Here is a 24,465-nt window from a genome sequence, read left to right as displayed (position 1 = left end):
TTATTGCTGTATACATATGTAGTCAAATTCTTTCGGTGACAAAACAAATACACATGGAAATGCGAGTCCAAGCACATCTTTCACAGTCATAAAGAACAACCTATCCAATAAACCCACATTGAAAACCTTTCATCACTCGTAATCAAACCACTGATAATTAATCCAAAGATGGTGACGATGTTATAAAAAGACTAACAGCCTATATACTGCTGTCTTTATTACTAACAACGACTTGATGAACACAAAATAGAGCATTCCTTATAGCTGTATGTATATTACTCTTTATAAACTCTTTATGTTACAGTTTAAAAAAAATATACTTTCTCATAGTAATATCTGTTTTCAAATCTAACAAGACCTCGGCCCGACACTGGGACTCCAGCACAGTGCCAGAAAACATTAAGTACCCATACAGTTTTACTTTGTTACTGTTTTACTTTCACTTAGCCCCACCCACCTTCACCACAGAGTGACATGATTGGCTCCTTAAACTTATGAATCTCTGCCTCACTGACACTGTCAATATTTTATTTGTCACACATACACACTCCTCTTCAGTCCTCTATTCTCCACCTGTGGAGTGAAGCAGACAGACGTCAGATAGAATAGAATAGAATAGAATAGAGAATACTTTATTCATCCCTAGCAGGGAAATTCAAATTAGTCCAGTAGCTCACACAACAATGACACAAAAAAGATGAACACAAAAAACATTTTAACAAGTGTTATATAAAAGATCATATAATATAATATAATATAATATATAATATAATATAAAAGATCAGACTTGATGCTACGATACATGACAAGCTCTACTCTGATTGGCTAATGTTCTCTGTGAGTAAGGACTGACTCCGCCCCTCTACTGACCTCACTGTCTCCAGTTTATAGTCTGGACTCTCCACAAGGCCCAACAGTTGCTTTATGTGAAAGTTCTCCAGGTGGTTTCCTCTCAGGTCCAGGTGTCTCAGGTGGGAGGGGTTGGACTTCAGAGCTGAGACCAGATAGACACAACTGATCCATGTCAACTCGCAGTGACTCAATCTGAAGATGAAGATAAAATCATTGATTATCAATCATGTGTCCTTATCAGCTTGACTCATGTTGGTTCTTAACAGAGATGTAATCATCTCCAGGTGAACTGACCTCAGAGTCTCCAGTTTACAGTGTGGACTCTCCAGTCCATCACACAGAAGCTTCACTTCTGGGTCCTGTATGTTGTAGTTGTAACTCAGGTCCAGGTCTGTCAAGTGGGAGGGGTTGGACTTCAGAGCTGAGGCCACAATTTCACAGTGAGTCTCTAGGAGCTCACAAGAATTCAGTCTGTAATCAAAAAAAATATTAAATCTGTTAAAAATCAAATCAGACAATGGACAAGTAAATCATCTCCATGAAAAGCTGCTCACAGAAAACTCCAACTGGGCCTTATATACAACGTCTCTGATTTAGTTTTTTTTTAAGCTGCGAGGCTAGTTTTGTTTTGCTGAGTGAGCGGGTTAGCATGACGTAACTTCCTGTAGCCTATCATAAATTGTGAGCAGAAGAAGAAAAAAAAATTCCTGTCATTGATCAGACCGAGAATACCTCTTTTGGTCGGACTAAAGTTTGGTCCTTTGGTGCGGACCGTGGCCTGCGGCACTTTTCACCCCTGCACTTTAGGTTCGGATCAAACTGAAAAGTCTGAAAGTCCGGACCAAATGAGATAGCCTCGTTTGGTCCGGACTTTTAGGCATGTCCCTGCTTTCACAAGCAATGAGGGGGCGTTCCTCAGGTATAAATGTTAGGTCTCCCCATTTCTCTTTGTCTTTTCTTTACCATCACCATTCGGGTTAGAACTGGCCTTTCTTTGCAAGGAAATAAAAACATGTCGGCCGGTGAAGTCTCTATTTCATTATTCACCAGCAGCAAACAGCTAAAAACTTCCACAACATTCCTCTTTAAGATTTCAATTCTCTTTTTTTGAGGACTTTCTGATGTGTTTTCCTCTTATCACTGCTGCTGTGCTGTAGCGGAATACGCCTTCTAGGCGCAATACGGGCAAGTACTTCTCAAATCTACTTGCCCCATCTAAATTCTTACTTGCCCTGCCCAGGTTTTTTTTTCTGGTTGTGTGGTGCATACTGTCGCTCATGACTTATATCTTACTAAAATCCTTCCTGTTGACTATATACAACACTACACAACACTTCTTTCTTCAGAAAGGAGTATTTATTATTATCTATAATTGCATTTAAATGGCAACCATTGCAGACATGTAAAATTAACTGTTATTTCACAAAGCAGTGCCCGCTAAATGTTGAAAACAGAGGTGGTACAAACCAGAAACATCTAAAGTCGCTCTTGACAATGGAAAAAAAAGTAGGGACCGGACCTGCCGTGCCGTGTAAAAAAACAAAAAAAACACACAACAACAAACTGACAGCGATCGTGTGTCACGACTTCCTGTATCTGGCCCTTCAAATTAAAAGCCCTATAGCCTTTACAGTTCAGTTATATTGATTTTGACTTAATTTTGACAAAACACGGCTCCAAATGTTTTTTTTTTCCTGCGACCAATCGACCAATGAGATTTTGGTCGGCTAAATATGCCCTGTGCATGCACTTTATAAATAAAATTGAATTGAATAATGTTTTTTTGGTCGACCAGTGCTTGGTTGACTATTTGGGGGCAGCCCTAGTTATAATCGTTAATGTTAGGCTATATATTGTTGTTATAATAAATAATCCAGTTTTTGCTATCAAAATCTCTTCTTTTTTTAACCTTAATAAAATTTGAATTGAATCGAATCGTGTATCGAACCGTGGGTCAGAAATCGAGATACGAATCGAATCGTGAGTTTGGTGTATTGTTATAGGCCTAGTAATGAGTCACTCTTGTGGAATGTATTTCTGAGAAAATGTATTTCTTGGTATTCACCCTTTTTCCTGTGGGTATTACCAAAGATATTCAATAAATGGAAAGATACTCCATGAGCGGCTTCTCCAATGATATGAAATGGTATACACTTCCTGTCTCTCTAAATGGGCGTGGCCAACCGTCACCCCACCTCGTCTGTGAACGTGTGTGTGGATTTATACAATTTGTAGGTAGATGAAAGTGAGATATTTATATTTTCTTATGATAACATTAAATATTTACACTACTAACAGTCATATTTAGCATGACAAAAATAATTTAAATCATTTTCACGGGAGTTCGCGGCCGTTTGTTTGACGTTGCCTAGGAGATCGGTGCCAAATCTCGCGAGAGTGTGTCGTAGAGACAGAGACAGGTCTGGAACAAAGTGGATTTTCTCCGGATCTCTCCGTCTGAAAGTTGCCATTTTGGTGTCAAACTGTTCAGAAGAGATGTGGCTTGTGAAAAATGAGTCCAAAATTTGCTTCAGTGACCATGGGGAGAAAGACCCGACCATAATCGGTGTTCACATTAAATTGTCCCATAGGAATCAATACACTCCAAGCTGCCTCTGGTCTCTCTAAAGGGGCGTGGCCGTGCAGAAGCCCACGTGACATGCATACAGGAAGCTGACTCGTCATGAAAGGTCTTGGTTTATAAACCGTCTTTGGTATTACCAGATACTTTCTTTTTCCCTTATCCAAGAGGTCAGAGGTTATGGAACATCAGGTGGGACCTCTTTGCGTGGTGAGTTTGGAGTGTTTGGGTTAAGCCAATCTATAGAGGTGTCTTGGGATAAGAGAGGAGAGATCTCACATTGGCACCAGAGATGCTCCAAGGTTCGAAATATTTGTGACATTGTTTGTTTTTGTGATAAACTCTTTTTTGAATGCAAGAAAGGACATGTCAGCTGTGATTACTTCTTCTCATCAACATATCAATATACCACAATCATGTCTGGACTCACCGAGCCTTCCTGCAGTTCCTCACAGCTGGGATCAGTCTCCGTCGTCCCTCCTCTGATGTCTTGTACTTCTCCATGTCCAACTCATCCAGAACCTGCTCTAACATCTGCAGCATGTAGGCCAGAGCTGAACACTGGATCTCAGAGAGTTTCTTCTCTGATCTGTTCTCTGACTTGAGGAACTGTTGGATCTGCTGATGAACTGACTGGTCCTTCATCTCCGTCAGACAGTGGAAGATGTTGATGCTTCTGTCAGGAGAAATAAAATAACTGTTCATCTCCTTGAGGTTGTTGATGGTTCTCTGGATGGTTCCTGGACTGTTGTCTGTCTGACCCAGCAGACCTCCTAACAGCCTCTGGTTGGACTCCAGAGAGAGGCCATGAAGGAAGCGAACAAACAGGTCCAGGTGACCATTTCTACTGTTGAGGGATATCTGCATGGCTCCCAGCAGGAAGACATCCAGGGTTAAATCAACATGTTGTTTTCCCAAGAAGTTCTTTAGGACCTGTGTGTTCCCGTCGGTGAGACAGTGGAACATGTAGACTGCAGCTAGAAACTCCTGAACACTCAGATGAACAAAGCAGTAGACTGTTTTCTGGAAGATCACACTCTCTCTTTTGAAGATCTCAGTGCAGAGTCCTGAGTTCACCAAGGCCTCTGTGACATCCAGACCACACTGCTGCAGGTCTTCTTGGTAGAACATGATGTTTCCTTCCTGCAGCTGTTCAAACGCCAGCCTCCCCAGCTTCAGAAGAACTTCCCTGTCAGCCTCCGTCAGCTCCTGTGGACTCGTCTCATGTCCTTCACCGTACTTGTTCTTCTTCCTCTTTGTCTGGACCAGCAGGAAGTGTGAGAACAGGTCCGTCGTGGTCTTGGGCAGCTCTCCTCTCTGGTCTGTGGTCAACATGTGCTCCAGAACTGTAGCACTGATCCAGCAGAAGACTGGGACTTGACACATGATGTGGAGGGTCGTGGACGTCTTGATGTGTGAGATGATTCTTCTGGACAGATCTTCATCACTGGACCTCCTCCTGAAGTACTCCTCCTTCTGGGCGTCAGTGAAGCCTCGGACCTCTGTTACCCTGTCAACACATGTAGGAGGGATCTGATTGGCTGCTGCAGGTCTGGAGGTGATCCAGACCAGAGCCGAGGGAAGCAGATTCCCCTGGATGAGGTTTGTCAGCAGCACGTTGACTGATGACGTCTGTGTGACATCAGACACAACCTCCCTGTTGTTGAAGTCCAGTGACAGTCGGCTTTCATCCAGGCCGTCAAAGATGAAAAGAAGTTTACAGACAGCCAGCTGCTCTGCTGTGACCTTCTGTAATGTTGGATGGAAAACATGGAGCAGCCTGAGAAGACTCAACCGCTGATCTCTGATCAGGTTCAGCTCCCTGAACGAAAGCAGAACCAGCAGACTGACATCTTGGTTCTCCAAGCCCTCAACCCAGTCCAGAGTGAACTTCTGCACCGAGAAGGTTTTTCCAACGCCAGCGACGCCGTTGGTCAAAACCACTCTGATGGGTCTCTGTTGGACAGGTGAGACTGTAGAGACGTCCTCTCTCTGTTGGACAGGTGTGACCGTAGAGACGTCTTCTCTCTGTTGGACAGGTGAGACCGTAGAGACGTCCTCTCTCTGTTGGACAGGTGAGACCGTAGAGACGTCCTCTTGGACAGGTGAGACCGTAGAGACGTCCTCTCTCTGTTGGACAGGTGAGACCGTAGAGACGTCCTCTCTCTGTTGGACAGGTGAGACCGTAGAGACGTCCTCTCTCTGTTGGACAGGTAAGTCTTTAAAGATGTCGTTGCACTTGATTGGAGTGTCCTGGAGGGTCTTCTTCTTGGACGTTGTCTCCAGCTGTCTCACCTCATGTTGGGTATTAACCTCTTCACTCTGTCCCTCTGTGATGTAGAGCTCAGTGTAGACCTTGCTAAGATGGATTCCACTTCCTGTTCCCTCAGTTCCTTCAGTCACTCGTTCACATCTGCTCCTCAGACTGATCTTATGTTGATCTAAAACCTCCTGCAGACCACGATCTGCTGGGAGAGAAGAGACAGAGTCAGACTGAAGACAGAGAGTCTGACAATCTGATCAGATTATTTTCATCAGCTACAGAAAAACTACAGACAACAAAGAGAAGGTTTGAATCATCATCTTAAATGTCAGTGCTGTGTGATGGAACAATGACTCTGGAGAAAACAACAGGTCCTGGTTTCACCAGTCCCTCCAGGATTTCGCGGGCTTTTTTTGTGATTGTTGCGGCCTAAAATGCCAGATTTTGCGGCCACATTTTGAAAAAATTGCGGTGCATGTTGCGATGTTTTAAGTGCTTTTGTTGCGATTAAATTGCGGGAGACAGCTAAAGTTGCAAAAAAAAGTTGCAGTTTTGTTCTGAATAATTAAAAATCAAAGGAAAATTGAAAATTTAGAAATGTCACAAAATAATGTGAGGTCCTGTTATACCAGCAATTTTCCACTTGTTAAGAAAGGCACAGGAAAATTACATAGAGTTGAAAGTTGTTTTACTTTTATTTAAAATGTCTGTTTAAAAATCGTGGTAAAAGAACTGTTTTAAAATGCCATTAAACAGTCCAGTCTTTGAATAAAAAGGGGAGGGTGGCTACTCAAGTCCAGGGCCAGGGCCTTAGGATGGGGGGAGGGGCACCTGGCCGCCGGCTGCTCCGCTCCGGCCCTGCAGTGGCGCACTCACTGGATTCCCCCTCGGCGAGTGCTGCGGGGGGACACAGCCTCGTGTGGTCAACCAGGACAACTCACACACTCCACACGTTCAACTCAGCTTGTGTTCCTTTACTTATCACTTTGTGCACGTTGTATCAAGTTTCTTGCTGTCAGCCCAGCCACGCTGTTCCTCTGTGGACTCACTTTCAACCACCGCTCCGTCCCGACTCGCACTATCTGCTGTGTAACTCGCGGAAAGCACCGACGATTGCTCCAATTTGCGGAAAAGTTGCGGTGATTGTACAAAATTGCAAGATCGCAAAAATTTGCGGGGATTGGCTGAATTTGCGTTAATTGTTGCGATTGCAACATCGCGAATTCCTGGAGGGACTGAATGACCACATCAGCAGACAGATGTTCAGTCTCACTTTGTGCACAGCTGCTCTGATTGGCTGTCTGCAGCTCACCTCTGGTTCTGGTTCTTTGTCCACACTGGGGACAGGAGGGGGGTCCTGAAGAACCAGACTGGTCCCCGTCTGAGGTGAAGCACTGTCTGCAGAACCAGTGTCCACAGCTGGTGGAGACTGGATCCTTCAGGACGTCCTGACAGAGACCACAGCAGGGCAGCTGCTGGTCCACAGAGACACCACTCCTCTTCCTCCTGTCAAGACATTTCTGGATCAACAACATGTCATAGCTTCACATCTGAGCTCTGATTGGTTAACCACCTCAAGGGGGCGGGGCTTCAGTAAGCAGAGGAGCAGAGAGAGAGAAAGTAGAGGAAGACGAGTGTAGAGAGACGAGCTGAATGAAGACCTGGTCCTGAACTGGTCTGGTTTCTGTCTCTTTATCTGTTGACCTTAAATCTGGACTCTAAAACAAACTCCCTGTTAGTTTGAGTCTCTTCAGTTCTGCGTCGTCTCGTCTGGTTTTTACTCCAAATGTGTGAAATGATTGAGAAGCTGTTGGTGGTGTTTTCCTCTTTCAGACACTGATCATGTGTTTGATGTTGGTTCTGGACTGAGTCCTATCAGCTCTTTAACTAATGAGCTCCTCATCCAGACGCTGCTGTGTGGCTCTAATCAACCTGTGTTGACTGAAGCTGACAACAGAAGCTTCAGCAGCTCCACCTGAGCTTCACTACATGTTGTGGAGAAGCTCAGACAGTCACAGACAGGAAACAGGAAACACTGATCACTCCTGTCTGGTTCCTGACTTTTCAAAATAAAAGTCTCTGTGTATCAGCAGATGTCTAATGGATCTGGCTCCTGGTTTCTCTCTGTTTCCTTCACATGAGTCTAATGACTGAATCATCTTCAGCTCAGTTTACAGTAGAAACTGTCTCTTACTTTTTGTCTGGAGGTTTGGGTCCAGATCCAGGTCCAGACTTGAAGACTAGAGGTTCTTCTTTGGAATGGTCACTCTTCATGGACAGACAGATGGATCCTGGAGACTCTGCTCTCAGTCTCTGGTTCTGACCTCTGCAAACACAAACATGTTTTTATTTAGATCACATCGATCATTGATCAATACTCTGATCACAGAGTCATTGTTCATGGGAAATGACAGTTTTCTTGTATGATACCCAATCCATGATTGGCATCTGGAAATCAACCAATCCACCTTAAATGTCAGTATGAACTGAGCATGTCCCTTGTTTTTGAGCTCTCTACACCTCAGACATTTTAGTGATGATCAGATCTTCAAGTCTTCAGTTCAATTAACAGTAGAAACCGTCTCTTACTTTGTGTCTGATGGTCCTGGTCCAGGACCGAACCATGGAGGTTCATCTTTGGACGAGCCACTCTTCATAGACAGACAGATGGATCCAGAAGACGGTGGTCTGACATCCACACAGGGGGCAGCCATCTTCAGGGCTCCAGTCAGTCTGAGAGAGAGACCAGGAAGATTAGGACAAACAATCTGCTGAGGAAACACAAGGAAAAATAACAGGAACCTTTTCATTAACACTCAGTAGCTGAAAGTAAGCTGCTGCTCTGTTTACCTTAAAATGGAGAAAAATAACAACACAATGTTCGACTAACGGCACAACATCACACATCTTTGTTCAGAGTTTCATCCTAAAATCGGCAATAAAAGCGGTGCTGTTTCACTATTTAACTCATTTTACAGCTGGCATGACCTTTACTTTGAAAGTCCAGTGGAGCTGGATCAGAAAAGAGCGTTTGACCGGAGGGAGAGATCACACTGATCCGCTGCTATTTACTTTCTCTCTGAGCGTCTCCAAATCCTGAATAGGTCTACGCTGTTTTCACAGTTAAAAAGGTCTTTGTATTGTCACACTCACATTCTATATTGCGATCAGCAAAATATATGAAAACAATATAAAACACAATTTAAAAATGACAGTTATTGTTGCTCTAGTTTATTTTGTTTAAATTTAAAAAAGCTGCTGCTCTGTCTACTCTAAAATGGAGAAACACAACAACAACCCTGCCTCTGGATTTACATAAAATACAAAAAAAGTCCAATACACTGAATATTAATAATAATAATGATAATAAATTGTATTTTGACTGAACATGCCTCAGTTCCAACCCCCCTATTAAAATAAACATGCCATTATCTGCATAATTTATCAACCTCTCTGAATGCACAAGACAAGAAGAAGCATCATCACATCAACACCGTCAACCCAGAGTCAAGATGTAAACCAGTTCACGTTGTAGATCGACAGATTCATGTTTTGTTTTTTTCACTCTTGACAAAACTCACTCTCACTCTTTACACTCTAGTTATAAAATGAATAACAATGGTAATAATAGCCCAATAATAGGCCCTGTGGACCTAATAATAATATTGTGTTCACACTCACCAGCTCAGATCAAACTTTGCTGCTGCTCCGTCTCTTTAAAATGGCGTCTGACACAACAACAATAACAAAGGCACGCACTAAACACTTGCTCCTCCCCTCTCTCTGTGTGTGTGTGTGTGTGTGTGTGTGTCCTTTTTAACCGGTTGCACCTTGGTATTAAAACTATGACTCTGGACAGTCACTCACTTCAACACTGCTCACATGATTTGACATGCAGCTACTTCTATTATCACTTCTATCATCACTAACAGGAGGAAAGTCCACCGGGATGGACAGGAGCTTTATCAACTACATCACACTCTGGTTTCTGTTTCCTTCTTTCCTCTCAGTGTCTCTGTGTGGACACAAGTTCACTCTGACAAACTCACTCTCACTTTTTACACTCTAATAATAATGATGATAATATTGTGTTCACACTCTCCATGTCAGATCACACTTTACTGCTGCTCAGTCTCTTTAAAATGGCGTCTGACAACACACGAACTAAACACTTTCACTTTTGACTTGTGAAGGCCTGAGTCTCTGAATTCAACACTGCTCGCATGATTTTACAGGCAGCCACTGTAAATATCACTTCTCTCATGACTGTTATTGTTTTACCTGGAGGAAAGTCCACCAGGATGGACAGGAGACAATCAGAGGACCAGGAATTATCAACTACGCAACAACAGCAGTAGAACCAGGAAGTGATGTGACGTTCAGCAGCTCAACACTAAACACAGGCTGAGAGGGCGTTCACCAGCAGAATATAAACAGGAAACAGACAAAATGTCTAGTGATAAACAGACCACATAATGACTAAAATGAAGAGTTAAAAGTTAAAAGAAGTTCACATTAATTTAGCTGTAATCCTGTGTTTACTTCTTGCTGCAGGTGAAGCTGAATTAAACAGTGACACATGAACACCTACCTGAGTCTACACACAGAACAAAAAAACAAGAGTTCATGACACATCCAAGTATATAATAGCAGGAATCACATGCACACACACACACACAGTGGACAAACACACAGTGTGTAGGTCCGTCTCTTATCACCTCCCTCCTCTGTCTGTAGCTCTCTGCTGAATCTCTCTCTCTCTGCTTCTTTAATCAGCACCATCTTTAAATCTCCTCCATGTTCCTCAGATCAGAAAATCAACAACAGCAGAAACAGGAAGTGAAGTTTAGCTCAACTCTAAACACTGAGACAGTTTACAGGTTGACAGGTTTGTAGCTGCTCTAACTCTGAGACAGACAACCAGCTGAGGACACACAAGGAACAATAACAGGAAACACACGTTTAATTATTACTTTCACCTTCTCATTATAACACTCAGCAGCTGAAAGTGAGCTGCTGCTCTGTCTACTCTAAAATGGAGAAACAACAACACAGCGCCCTCCCCTCCCCCTCGCCATTATATACACAATTTATCAAACTTTCTGAATGCACAAGACAAGAAGAAGCATCATCAGGTCAACCCAGAGTCAAGATGTAAACCAGTTCACATTGGAGATGCACAGATTCATGTTTGTTTTTTTGGTATTGTTGTTTTTTAACAACTTCACAGGTGAATTTATCCCGTCCTCTTCTAACACACACACACACACACACAGTTTGATGTTAGAAACATCTGGAGCAGCTGTTCTCTCTCTGCTCTTTTAATCTTAAAACCTCCTCTTTGTTGCTTCGTTCACAAAACAACTACGACACACTCTGTTTCCTTCTTTCCTCTCAGTGGCCCTCATTTATGAAACTTGCGTACACCAAAAAAATGGGTGTACACCAAATTCACCGCAAGGATCGGCATTTATTAATCTGAGCGTGAGCGTACGGTACGCACAAATCTCACGCCAGCTCTGACCAGGTGTACGCACATTTGGAACCAGCGTAGAACATGCAGGAAGGAGTGCTGCTGTGTCAGAATGATTATTAAACCATAGTCTAATAACGCAGCGATGTGGACCACATGTTGTTGTTGTTTATATTGATAAAAAGTTAAAAAGTAGCCAAAAAAGAGAAACGCTACAACCAAGTCTGTGTTGAAAATTTAACTCGACTTTTATTTTGAGCAACTGAGATGAATTAAAAACCACGACGTGACAGATGGTCGTTAATCAGCTGTGTAACAGAAACAGTCAATGACAGACAGACCTGTTATTGTAGATCACACACACAAACTTCCAACATCTCCTGCACCAGAGCATGACCGGACGGCTCCTCAGTCTCTCTCTCTGCCGGACACCGGAGGGGTGGGGGGGGGGGGGGCTCCGCTACCTGTCCAGGTGCAGCTGATCTCCGCGGCGGAGTTTTTTTTTTTTTTTCCCCCGTCACCGGGACCTGTCAGCGGGACATCGCGCCGGTGTTTCACATCCCTCCATCAGCCGAACCATGCCAGCGGTGCTGATGGTCATAAAGTCGCGTTCGCAGCAGTAATATGCCCATATGATTTCTCCTCAGTCACTTGTGTTTAGTAAACTGCAGGAGCATTTAATGAGGTCGCTGGGTTTCCTGACGTGGTCGGTGACACGTGCGTCTGCAGCCTCCATCCACCGGGATGACGCTTATCAAAATCTATCAGTCTATCAATGTCTAGATATTTAATGTTGCCGCCCTCTCCCTGTTCAACGCGGTAACGCCGGTAAAATCCCTCTTCTTGGCCGTCTTCCGTGTCTCCATGTCGTAAAAGGGGCAGGGCGACGCCTCTAAAGCAGGAATATATCGGGGCGTGATATTTAAATTACGCTCGTTTTCAGCCGCCGGATTTATCACCACCACGCCGGTTCTACGCCGAAATCAGCAGCGTACACACTTTTAGTAAATCACACGTGACACTTGGCGTACACTGATATTTACACCAGAATCTACACCAGATCCTGCGCAAGTTTGATAAATGAGGGCCAGTGTCTCTGTGTGGACACAAGTTCACTCTGACAAACTCACACTCACTCTTTACACTAAAAAAATAATGATGATAATGTTGTGTTCACGCTCTCCATGTCAGATCACACTTTACTGCTGCTCCGTCTCTTTAAAATGGCGTCTGACAACAACAGACACGAACTAAACACTTTCACTTTTGACTTGTGAAGGACTGAGTCTCTGACTTCAACACTGCTGACATGATTTTACAGGCAGCCACTGTAAATATCACTTCTCTTGTGACTTTTATTGTTTTAACTGGAGGAAACTCCACCAGGATGGACAGGAGCCAATCAGAGGACCAGGAATTATCAACAACAACACAAGTGGTTTCGCTGCAGAACCACAAGCAGTTCCAGTTCCACCTCTCTGGTGGTACTGAGGGGAGAAGAGAAAGTTATGTGACATTCAGCAGCTCAGCAGGAAACACTAGAAATAACAGAGACACAGGCAGAGAGGGCGTTCACCGGCAGATACAAGTATGAACTGTAAACAGACTAAATGTCCGCTTGGAAACTGACACAACTAAAATTAATGTGTCACATTAATTTAGCTGTAATCCTATGTTAACGTCTTGCTGCAGGCTGAAGTTGAATTAAACAGTGATGCATGAACAAAAAGCACAATAAGCTATTGCTTCAGCCTACACCTTTTAGTTGCATGTAGCCTATTACTGACCACTGCATGCATTTTGTCAGTCTCTTCTTTTTTTAATCAACCAAATGAATCAAACTGACTAACTGTCCACAACACTGAAAGAGCTGCAGCATTTAATCCAGTTAACATAGGTTAATTGATATGAGACCGGTGACCACACCCTCTATGTTTCTGACACAATGTTCCACAAAGTGACTAAATACAGTTTACAGTGTTTACAAAGCTCTGTGATTTCACCGTCGTTCCCAGGGAGACTGTTTACATAACAGCACGTAACAGCACGATCAGTACCGCTCATCTCGACCAATCCGGAAGTGAAACGTCACCAATTTTTGAAAAATGGCGCAATGTTTACACTTTCACTCCAGTATTGATAGTAATCACGGTGTTTTCAAAATGACTTTTTGTACCAAACGAGGCTGACTGTATTAACAGGCTGTTGTAGAAAGTCTGGTGACGTTTACATTATGTCAAACACCTGGGGATGAGACAATTTATAAGTAGCTACTTGTTTTCCCATTATATTTAGGTCGCGGGTTAATAACAGGTCTGAACATCACCGATAATAATAACAACAGTGTGTGAACAGTGAACACTCACCAGCTCAGACTTTACTGCTGCTCCGTCTGCTAAACGTCGTCTGACGGTGAAACAGCAACAGGGAGCAGCGTACCGATCCACAGTGAACAGTCCTCCGTTTCTCCTCCTGGGAAACAGCCTGGATATGTGTTGTGACCTCCATAATAAAGACACGGCGCTCAGTCACAGAGACCTCGAGCACTCCCTCTGTCACTTATAAAGTAAGACTTGAAATACTTTCGCTTTCAGTTGCTCCTCCCCTCTCAGTGTCTGTGTGTGTGTGTGTGTGTTTGTGTTGTGTGTAAAAATTGTCACTGTAAAAAAAACTTTTTAAATGTAAAATGGTTACACATTTCCACTGTGTATCTTAAAAATTAACAATCCAATATAATTTGCTTTGATCACAGACTAATTACATAATAGTCTATCAACATGATATTAACACAATTTTTTTTTACTGATTTTGATGACAGACAGATAGATAGATAGATAGATAGATAGATAGATAGATAGATAGATAGATAGATAGATAGATAGATAGATAGATAGATAGATAGATAGACAGACAGACACAGTGATGATAACAGGATAAGAATATAAAGAACTAATTTACATAATACAAAAAAGCAAAATAGCAATAGCAAATAAAATGTATATCATATTCATGTTTCCATCAAAGGTTGATGCAATAGGCTGTATTAGCTGTGACAATGTTGTGACCTTATGATGAAAACCTGCTACAGCTTATGTCATTTTCCTCTCCTCATGCGTTGCAGGGTCAACCTCCTGTTTGATGCTTGCCCCGCCCATATACGTGATGTCACACCGATGAGGGCATGTCATTTTGATAACTGGGTTCCACGGCTAGGACTCCACATAAAAGTTTGCGTTTTCACTTATCAGGAAAGAAAATAAAGTGTGTGTCGTTATGCTGTCCCATTCAACCTTATGTCCCAATCACCCTGAAGTTTAAACTATAAATAATCATGACTCTTTGATGGGTAAATGTGTTTTTAAACCCTCCACTACAGCCCTGATGAAGATGATGTAACATGATGTAACACCTTGTAAATATTGTGGCGCGTTTCCCGTGGTGACCATCTCACCTCCAGACTCATCACCCTCCATGATGCTGATACCTGGCAGAGGCTGAAATCTTTCGGTCAGTGTTTTGTTTGCTCTTTGTGTTCAACGTCGTCCGCTCGCTGCTGCTTCTCCAGTAGCTATGGCCTATAGCTACCGCCACTGCATTTAGCTAGCTACTGCTAGCTACATAGAGCTAGCTAGCGGTAAGGCTAGCAACCGCCATCAAGCTGTTAATCCTGACACTTTGTTAGCTATTTCTTTGTTCTTAAAGTAGACACTGTTACTGAGGCATTTTCTAATTTATCGCTGCTTTGTTTTCTTTATTCCACATTTTAGCCTAGCTAAGCATTTGGCTACTGCTAGCTGCTGTTTTCTAATAGTTGTTGTATTTCCCAGGAACAGTTCGCTGATACACCTATTCCAAATAGGTAAGGGATTCATCCGATTGAAAACATTAAATAAATAAAATCTTAATGGGTGATTGTTTGTTAGCTAGTCCACGTTTTCCCACCAACCCGACCGTCACAGAGCCAGGTGCAGTTCTGTCGATTACCACCAGTTGTCTCCAAGTAGCATTAACCAGAAGAATTTACTTTTTTATATAATGTGTCTCTGATAAACAATGGAAATGAAAAACAAGACAATTAAAAATAACCTGTTAGAAATATATTCAACAACAAAAGTTTATGGCAAAATGTTTTCGATTCATTAGGAACAAATAATGTCTGTGGGGTCAGATATGAATAAAGTGCTTTATTTTTTAGAATTTTCATACAACATTCTGTGAAAATATTATAGTAACTTACAGCCAGTGTATGCCGACATTTAATGACATACGAAAATAAGACATGTTTGTTGAAGGGGAACTATGCAAGTCTGGTCACCTTTTCACAGTTTTTCCAACCCTTTTTAAAAAAAGGAATGCGTGGATCGGGGGATAAGTTATTCATATACATGTTATATTTGTATAGTTGTGTCTTTCAGAAACAAGAGATTACGGGTTACAGAGGTCAGAGGCTCCGAACTTGCAAGGTTGGTTTTCAGCCAAGAGACGCTCAGTGGAAGGCAAAGAGTCTCCATTCTCCCTGGAACTAGTCATTTAACCATTACAATTACTCCAAAGCTGTTTTATACATTAATTGTAAACAGTGAATAAACATCAGGGCATCAGAGTGTGAACACTACAGGTCAGATATCAAAAGATTGATTGTTTATATCTTTTTTCTTCAACATTTCAACTTTTTTTTTTAATATCATAAGGCACTTTGTGTTTTTTATCAGTTAAAGGCTACATGGAAAACCAGAGCTTAAAGTGAGGAATCAAAGTTCAAGCACAACTTCCACAGCCATAAAGAACAGCCTGTCCAATATACCCACGTTTCAAACCTTCCATTGCTCATTAAACAGTGCATATAGCAGAATAAGCCACTGGTGTCAAACTACTGATAATTAGTCCGAAGACTTTGACGATATTATACAAAGAATGACAGCCTATACAATGCAGTGATTTATCAAAGTAGCTTGGTTTCCTGTATTGTTGAACTGATGATTACACTACTGTACAGTCAATAATGTAGGTCTACTTGATTAATACAAAATTCCTTATGGCTGTAAACATGCATAGTCAAACTCTGTGACAAAAAAGTACACATGAATATTTTCCACAGAATTTGAGTCCAAGCACGACTTTCATAGTCACAAAGAACAGCCTGTCAAATAAACCCACATTGAAAACCTTTCAACACTTGTTAAAAACACACTGATTATTAGTCCAAATATGGTGACAGTGTCATAAAAACAAAGACTAACAACCTACATACTCCAGTGATTGATCAAAGTAGCTTGGTTTCCTGTATTATTGAGCTGAAGATTACACTATGGTTTCAATCAGTAATGTAGGTCTGCTTGATTAATACAAAGTATAGCCTTCCTTATTGCTGTATACATGTATAGTCCAAGCACAACTTTCACATCCATAAAGAACAGCCTGTCCAATAAACCAACATTTAAAACCTCTCAACACTTATTATTAAACCACTGATAATTAGTCCAAATACGGTGATGATGTTATGGAAACAAAAACAGTTATGGTTTTACTGTAATCAATAAATAAGTCTACTTGATTACAAAATACAGGGTTCCTTATAGCTGTATACATGTATAGTCAAACTCTTTCTGTGACAGTGTATCTTTTCAAATCTAATATGCACAGTCCCAGAGAACATTAAGCCCTGATACAGTTTTACTTTACTTTCCTTTAGCCCCGCCCACTATCACCACAGAGTGACATGATTGGCTCCTTATGTTGTTGTGATGTATGAAACTCTGACTGATTCTGTGTTTGAGACTGTCATTGGTTCAAGGTGGAAGCACTCAGTCATGGTGCAAAAGAATATTTCACTTGTGTGTCTAGTCCACTGCAACACATGCGCGCGCGCGCACACACACACCTGAACCTGTTCTCCAGCAGGATCTTGGTGAGCAGGTTCTTGAGGCTGGAGTGGAAGGATTCAGGGAAGAGGTTGAGGATCTGATCTGGAGAGCTGAGGTTGTAGAAGAGGACGTGATTGGACAGGAGGTGGAGCGACTGGACCAGCTGCACACACACACACACACACACACACACACTCCTCTTCAGTCCTCTTCTCTCCACCTGTGGAGTGAAGCAGACATCAGATCAGACTTGATGCTACGACACATGACAAACACGATCACAAAAAGCTTCTGACTGCTCTGATTGGTTATGGTCTCTGTGAGTAAGGACTGACTCCGCCCCTCTACTGACCTCACAGTCTCCAGTTTATAGTCTGGACTCTCCACAAGGTCCCACAGCTCCATCAAGTCATAGTACTCCAGGTTGTTTCCTCTCAGGTCCAGGTGTCTCAGGTGGGAGGGGTTGGACTTCAGAGCTGAGACCAGATGGACACAGCTCTTCTCTGTCAACTCGCAGTGTCTCAATCTGAAGATGAAGATAAAGATAAAATCATTGATTATCAATCACATGTGTCCTAATCAACCGGACTCATGGTGGTTCATAACAGAGATTTCATCAGCTCCAGTGAACTGACCTCAGAGTCTCCAGTTTACAGTGTGGACTCCTCAGTCCATCAGATAGAAGCTTCACTCCAAAGTCCTTTATGTTGTAGTTGTAACTCAGGTCCAGGTCTGTCAGGTGGGAGGGGTTGGACTTCAGAGCTGAGGCCACAACTTCATAGTGAGTCTCTAGGAGCCCACTACAATTCAGTCTGTAATCAGAAAAAATATTGAATCTATTAAAATCATATCAAACAATGGACAATCTAGATCATCTCCTTAAAAAGCTGCTCACAGAAAACTCTACTTCAAACACCAAGTTTACAGGATCTGAAGACCGGGCTGATCCCCAAGACACACAATGGGCCTGATGAAGAACTGTAATCTGGAACCTCGGGAGAACATTCTACCACAATACAAGAAAGCAGCATGCCAAACAACAGATGCTGTGTCTGAATTTAACTGATCTGTTGATCAATAACATATTGATCATGTCTGGACTCACCGAGCCTTCCTGCAGTTCCTCACAGCTGGGACTAGTCTCCGTCGTCCCTCCTCTGATGTGTTGTACTTCTCCAGGTCCAACTCATCCAGAACCTGCTCTGACATCTGCAGCATGTAGGCCAGAGCTGAACACTGGATCTCAGAGAGTTTCTCTGATCTGTTCTCTGACTTGAGGAACTGTTGGATCTGCTGATGAACTGACTGGTCCTTCATCTCCGTCAGACAGTGGAAGATGTTGATGCTTCTGTCAGGAGAAATAAAATAACTGTTCATCTTCTTCAGGTCGTTGATGGTTCTCTGGATGGTTTCTGGATTGTTGTCTGTCTGACCCAGCAGACCTCCTAACAGCCTCTGGTTGGACTCCAGAGAGAGGCCATGAAGGAAGCGAACAAACAGGTCCAGGTGACCGTTTCTACTCCTGAGGGATTTCTCCAAGACTCTATTCAGGAAGTCATCCAGGGTTAAATCAGCATGATCTTTACCAAGGAAGTTCTTGAGGACCTGTGTGTTTCCGTCGGTGAGACAGTGGAACATGTAGACTGCAGCCAGAAACTCCTGAACACTCAGATGAACAAAGCAGTAGACTGTTCTCTGGAAGATCACACTCTCTCTTTTGAAGATCTCAGTACAGAGTCCTGAGTTCACCAAGGCCTCTGTAACATCCAGACCACACTGCTCCAGGTCTTCTTGGTAGAACATGATGTTTCCTTTCTCCAGCTGTTCAAACGCCAGCCTCCCCAGCTTCAGAAGAACTTCCCTGTCGGCCTCCATCAGCTCCTGTGGACTCGTCTTGTGTCCTTCACCGTACTTATTCTTCTTCCTCTTTGCCTGGACCAGCAGGAAGTGTGAGAACAGGTCCGTCGTGGTCTTGGGCAGCTCTCCTCTCTGGTCTGTGGTCAACATGTGCTCCAGAACTGTAGCACTGATCCAGCAGAAGACTGGGACTTGACACATGATGTGGAGGGTCGTGGACGTCTTGATGTGTGAGATGATTCTTCTGGACAGATCTTCATCACTGGACCTCCTCCTGAAGTACTCCTCCATCTGGGCGTCAGTGAAGCCTCGGACCTCTGTTACCCTGTCGACACATGTAGAAGGGATCTGATTGGCTGCTGCAGGTCTGGAGGTGATCCAGACCAGAGCCGAGGGAAGAAGATTCCCCTGGATGAGGTTTGTCAGCAGCACGTTGACTGATGACGTCTGTGTGACAGCAGACACAACCTCCCTGTTGTTGAAGTCCAGTGACAGTCGGCTTTCATCCAGGCCGTCAAAGATGAAGAGAAGTTTACAGACAGCCAGCTGCTCTGCTGTGACCTTCTGTAATGTTGGATGGAAAACATGGAGCAGCCTGAGAAGACTCAACCGCTGATCTCTGATCAGGTTCAGCTCCCTAAACGAAAGAGAAACCAGCAGACTGACATCTTGGTTCTCCAAGCCCTCGGCCCAGTCCAGAGTGAACTTCTGCACCAAGAAGGTTTTTCCAACGCCAGCGACGCCGTTGGTCAGAACCACTCTGATGGGTCTCTGTCGGTCAGGTGAGACTTCAATAATGTCAAATGTGTTTTGGACATGTAAGGCTTTAGAGACGTGTCTCCGTCGTGATAAGGCTTTAGAGATGTTGTGCCTCCGATGGTCGGGATAGAGTATCAAGATGAGGTATCTCCGTTGGTCAATTAAGTCTTTATCTGTTCTATGTCTCTGTTGGACAGATAAGGCTTTAGAGATGTTGTATCTCTGTTTGACAGGTAAGGCTTTAGAGATGTTGTATCTCTGTTTGACATGTAAGGCTTTAGAGATCTTGTATCTCTGTTTGATAGGTAAGGCTTTAGAGATGTTCCATCTCTGTTTGACAGATAAGGCCTTAGAGATGTTGTATCTCTGTATGACAGATAAGGCTTTCCAGATGTTGCATCTCCGTTTGACGGGTGGAGCTTTACAGATGTCATCTCTCTGTTGGACAGGTGAGACCGTAGAGACGTCCTCTCTCTGTTGGACCGGTAAGTCTTTAAAGATGTCGTTGCACTTGATTGGAGTGTCATGGAGGGTCTTCTTCTTGGACGTTGTCTCCAGCTGTCTCACCTCATGTTGGGTATTAACCTCTTCACTCTGTCCCTCTGTGATGTAGAGCTCAGTGTAGATCTTACTAAAAGGGATTCCACTTCCTGTTCCCTCACCTCCTTCAATCACTCGTTCACATCTGGTCCTCAGACTGATCTTATGTTGATCTAAAACCTCCTGCAGACCACTACCTGCTGAGAGAGAAGAGACAGAGTCAGACTGAAGACAAGAGGGCCTGATCCCAGATAAGGGGCATTCAATTGTGTGCTCCTGGTAAAATGTTGTGTGTTTGGTTGGCGCACGAAAAACAGGTGATCTACTAAGAGTAACCGGCTAAATAACAGCACATGCAAACCGCAGTATTTAAATGGGGGTTTTGTGCATGGTAATCGTTTTCGCCATGGAGAGTGTGGACAGAGAGCTGGATGGACGCATGAAATTTGATCCGATGGATTAATAGAGAGCTCAGGTGGGACACTCAGGCCACACTGACCAGAGGGATCAAAGACGGGTGAAGGCAGAGGTGACGTCTTTCAGTCCCCGTCCCGGTCCTGCAGCTGGGCAGCCACATACTTGAGATAGTAGGAGCCCCAGGAGGGGTCCACGTGCACCCCCCTTATTTTTTTTTCTAGTCTGGATTTTTTGCATCCTTGGAACCTCTAAAATAGAGATTTGGGTGATCCCCGGAACAAAACCTGTCCAAAATGTGTTTTTTGCAATGTTTTAGTACCCTTATGATACCTGTGGAATTGTTGCCAGGAATGCCAGTCAGACTGTCTTTCAAAGACTGTAGCACGCTCAAATTTCGAGCGAGCCCAAAGATAGAGATATCAATGTATTCGGGACAACCTCAGGTTTCCAGTGTGACCAAGTTTGTTAAGCTACCTTGTCAGAAAGGGAGCTAAAAACCTAATGATTTAAAGTCAGATGAAAATTTTGTGAGGGAAAAACAGCCATCTACATGTTTTCAAATGGTCCCTTGACCTGTCACCTAGATGTATGTGAATGGAAATGGGTTATATGGGTACCCACAGGCCTCCCCTATCCAGACATACCTAATTTGTGTGAATCTAATGCAGTTTTGGGGGAGAACCATGCAGTAATTTGCATGCAGTAGCCTACAAATATGTCATTTTCGCCTATATACAAAATGGTGTATTTGACTATTTCTGCACACTGGGGTTCATAAACAGTCACAGAATTGCATGAATTGGGTATGACTGGATAGCTGAGATGCTTGTGCATCCAATCAGCCTATTCAATTGTGATTTTAGTCCATTAAGTAGTGTATTGGCACAAATGGTGCTTATTGCTTATCATGAGCAATAAAGTCGATAAGAACAAGTTGGGATTACATGTTAAACAACAACCCTAGGCAAGTGTGGGAAGGCCTAAAATACATATTATCAGGGCAACATGGCTGGGTCTGTAAGGTCATTTTAACAGAGGAGCTAAACCACTTCTTTACCCGCTTTGAGAAACCCAAAGCATCCCAGCTGCCCATAGTTTCCTCTGAGCATATCCACGGACACACTCTCCCTCAAAGAACATGAGGTTCACAAGTGTGTTTAAGTCAGTGAATCAGAAGACAGCTGCTGATCCTGACAGAGTTCCTGGCAAAGTATTATAAGTGTGTGCTGATCAGCTGTCTACTGTATTTACAAAAATATTCAACCTCTCACTGACATAAGCCACTGTCCCTCACTGCCTGAAATCAGCCACCATAATCCCTGTTCCCAAATCCACCACCATCAGCGGCCTCATTGACTTCAGACCCATCACCCTAACACCCGTGGTCACCAAGTGCTTTGAGAGGCTGGTCCTAAAGCACATCAAGGACCGCTTCCCATCAGTTTGCCAACAAGACAAGCAGGTCCACCGAGGACGCTACCTGGAACATCCTTGGACTTCTGTTACAAATACGAATACAAATTACTTTACAAAGGATGATCCAAGTTATTCAGAATGGCCTCCTCCATCTTCAGTGTGGAACTTCAGGGAAACGTCATTGAGGTCAGTGCCTCAGGATGTTTGGCCTGTATCCTAGCAACGACTGCATGGAAAACTTTGCATTGAACTTGAGCAGCAGCCGTTGGTGGGATGTACACAATTGTTATGATTTTGAAACAATCTACTTTCTGAGTCCAATATCTCAATATCATCACTCTTGATGGGCAGGGAGTTGACATTTCCCTTGGTAATTGACGGCAGAAAGGACCCAGTTCATCTCCACTTCCAGGCCTTTAACCTTTACTCCACTAGCATGGCAACCACGAAAGCACATCTTCATCTCAGCTGGAATAGGGTGGCATCTTCCACACTTACTCAATTTTCAGGGAAAGTTAGGATGCTTTTTGACTACAGCTCGGCATTCAATACCATCATACCAGACAAGCTGGTCACACTAAACCTCCCTCCTACCACCTGTGCTTGGATTAAGAATTTTCTTTCTAACCATCGACAGTCTGTTAAAGTTGGTGACAAGAGCTCTTCCATCCTGACTTTTGGAGGCACAAGACTGACCCCCCCCCCCCCCCCCCCCCCCCTCTCCTGACCTTGCGGAAAGGGTTTCCACCTTTAAGTTTGTAGGGCTCCATATCTCAGAGGATCTATCGTGGTCAGCTGACATAACTGTCCTTGTCCAGAAAGCCCAGCAACGTCTCCCCCTCCGAGGGTCTTGAGATGGAACAAACTGCAGGAAGACCTTCTCATCTCAATTGAGAGTTTGCTGGTGTATGCCATGCCATCTGTATGGTATGCTGGCTGCACTGTGACTGACAGGAAGAGACTGCAGAGAGTGATAAGGTCTGCAGAAGAAGTGATCAGCTGTCCACCTCCCGCCCTGGACTATATTGCTAGCTCTGTTGCCTCTCCAGAGCTACAGCAATTCTCAGTGATCACTTCCATCCAAACCATCACCTGTTCAGCATGCTGCCCTCTGGGAGCAGGTACAGGTCCATCAGGTCCAGGACAAATCATGAACAGTTCCTTCCCCTGAACAGTCATTACTCTAAACACACAGTAACTTAACACAATAATATCCTCAAGAGCTCATGTATGAAATGCAATAACTAATGGTATAGGAGGAAGAAAAATTGCAAACATAAACTACTGTAGGAACCAGGGACATGTCCCATACATAATTCCTCTTGCAGAGGAAGCTTGATTTTAGTATTCCTCTTTATCATCAAAAGTCTCTGCTTCAATGGTCTCATCTTGTTGTTCTTCCTCTTCTTCGCTATCTGCCTCCTGTGTGAATATGTCAACCAGAGATGGAGGCATTATCGGTCCAGCAGTCAAAGGTAGCTGCCCGCTTGTAACCTGCAACTCTATGGTTGCAGCGATCAATGTGGGTGGAGAGACAGCACTGTGGTGGATGGCGACAGCATTGTGATGGTGGGAGGTGTCTAAGGTCCACTTCAGACTTAGCTGAGAGGGACTCATCCTCTCTGACCATCTTGTGTATCATCTTCACATGCACTGCATTAACTTTCTTTTGGAGTGGCAGGTTACAAACAGGCAGCTACGCCCATCTCTGAGCAGCCTAAATGACCTACATCTGGTAAATAATATTATATTGTTAACTGTGTTTGCTTTTTTATGTATAACAAGAACATATATTACAAAATGATTTTCACCAGGGATGAGAGAAGAATGAAGATGGAGTACTGTGGAGTACTATGGAGTACTGTGGAGTAGTGTGGACTGCTAGACCCATAATGCCTCCATCTCTGGTTGACATACTCACACAGGAGGCAGATAGTGAAGAAGAGGAAGAAGAGCAAGATGAGACCATTGAAGCAAAAAATTTATGATGATGAAGAGAACTACTGAAATCAAGCTTCATCTAGAGGAATTCTATAGGGGACATGTCCCTGGTTCCTACAGTAGTAGTTTGCAATATTTCTTGCTCCTATGACCATAAGTTATTGCATTTCATACATAGTTACTAAATGGCTACATTTGGTGAAATTACTGTTTAGCACACGTGAATAAATCCTCCAATGTTCATTTCAAAGAGTGATTGAATTATTGCTCATGATAAGCAATAAGCACCATTTGTGCCAATACACTACTTTATGGACTAAAATCACAATTGAATAGGCTGATTGGATGCACAAGCATCTCAGCTATCCAGTCATACCCAATTCATGCAATTCTGTGACTGTTTATGAACCCCCAGTGTGCAGAAATAGTCAAATACACCATTTTGTATATAGGCGAAAATGACATATTAGTAGGCTACTGCATGCAAATTACTGCATGGTTC

At 43.3% G+C, this 24,465-nt stretch overlaps 1 protein-coding gene and 1 long non-coding RNA gene across 2 annotated transcripts in view; both read right to left on the bottom strand.

The window, feature by feature from the left end:
- The window catches only part of LOC146986634 (protein NLRC3-like), a 34,053-nt gene that overhangs the window by 722 nt on the left and 8,866 nt on the right, over positions 1-24,465 (bottom strand). Inside the window, exons 5-8 of the mRNA XM_085780307.1 lie at positions 18,139-20,389; positions 17,669-17,845; positions 17,386-17,559; positions 127-573 (exon numbers count right to left, since the gene is read on the bottom strand). Coding sequence (XP_085636433.1) covers positions 555-573; positions 17,386-17,559; positions 17,669-17,845; positions 18,139-20,389 — 2,621 coding nt within the window. The 3' untranslated portion in view covers positions 127-554. The remainder of the gene's footprint in view (positions 1-126; positions 574-17,385; positions 17,560-17,668; positions 17,846-18,138; positions 20,390-24,465) is intronic.
- Positions 15,334-16,556, bottom strand: LOC146986635 (uncharacterized). Its single transcript, XR_015036048.1, has 2 exons — positions 16,357-16,556; positions 15,334-16,039 (listed from the first exon to the last, which is right to left on the bottom strand). It is a non-coding gene; the product is annotated as an uncharacterized LOC146986635 (long non-coding RNA).

This window comes from Trachurus japonicus, chromosome 6 (genome assembly GCF_045865225.1).
Source record: "Trachurus japonicus isolate A0001 chromosome 6, Traja_1.0".
NCBI classification, from domain to species: domain Eukaryota; kingdom Metazoa; phylum Chordata; class Actinopteri; order Carangiformes; family Carangidae; genus Trachurus; species Trachurus japonicus.
Note: the sequence above shows the minus strand (reverse complement) of the source record. Positions and strands in the feature narration are given on the sequence as shown.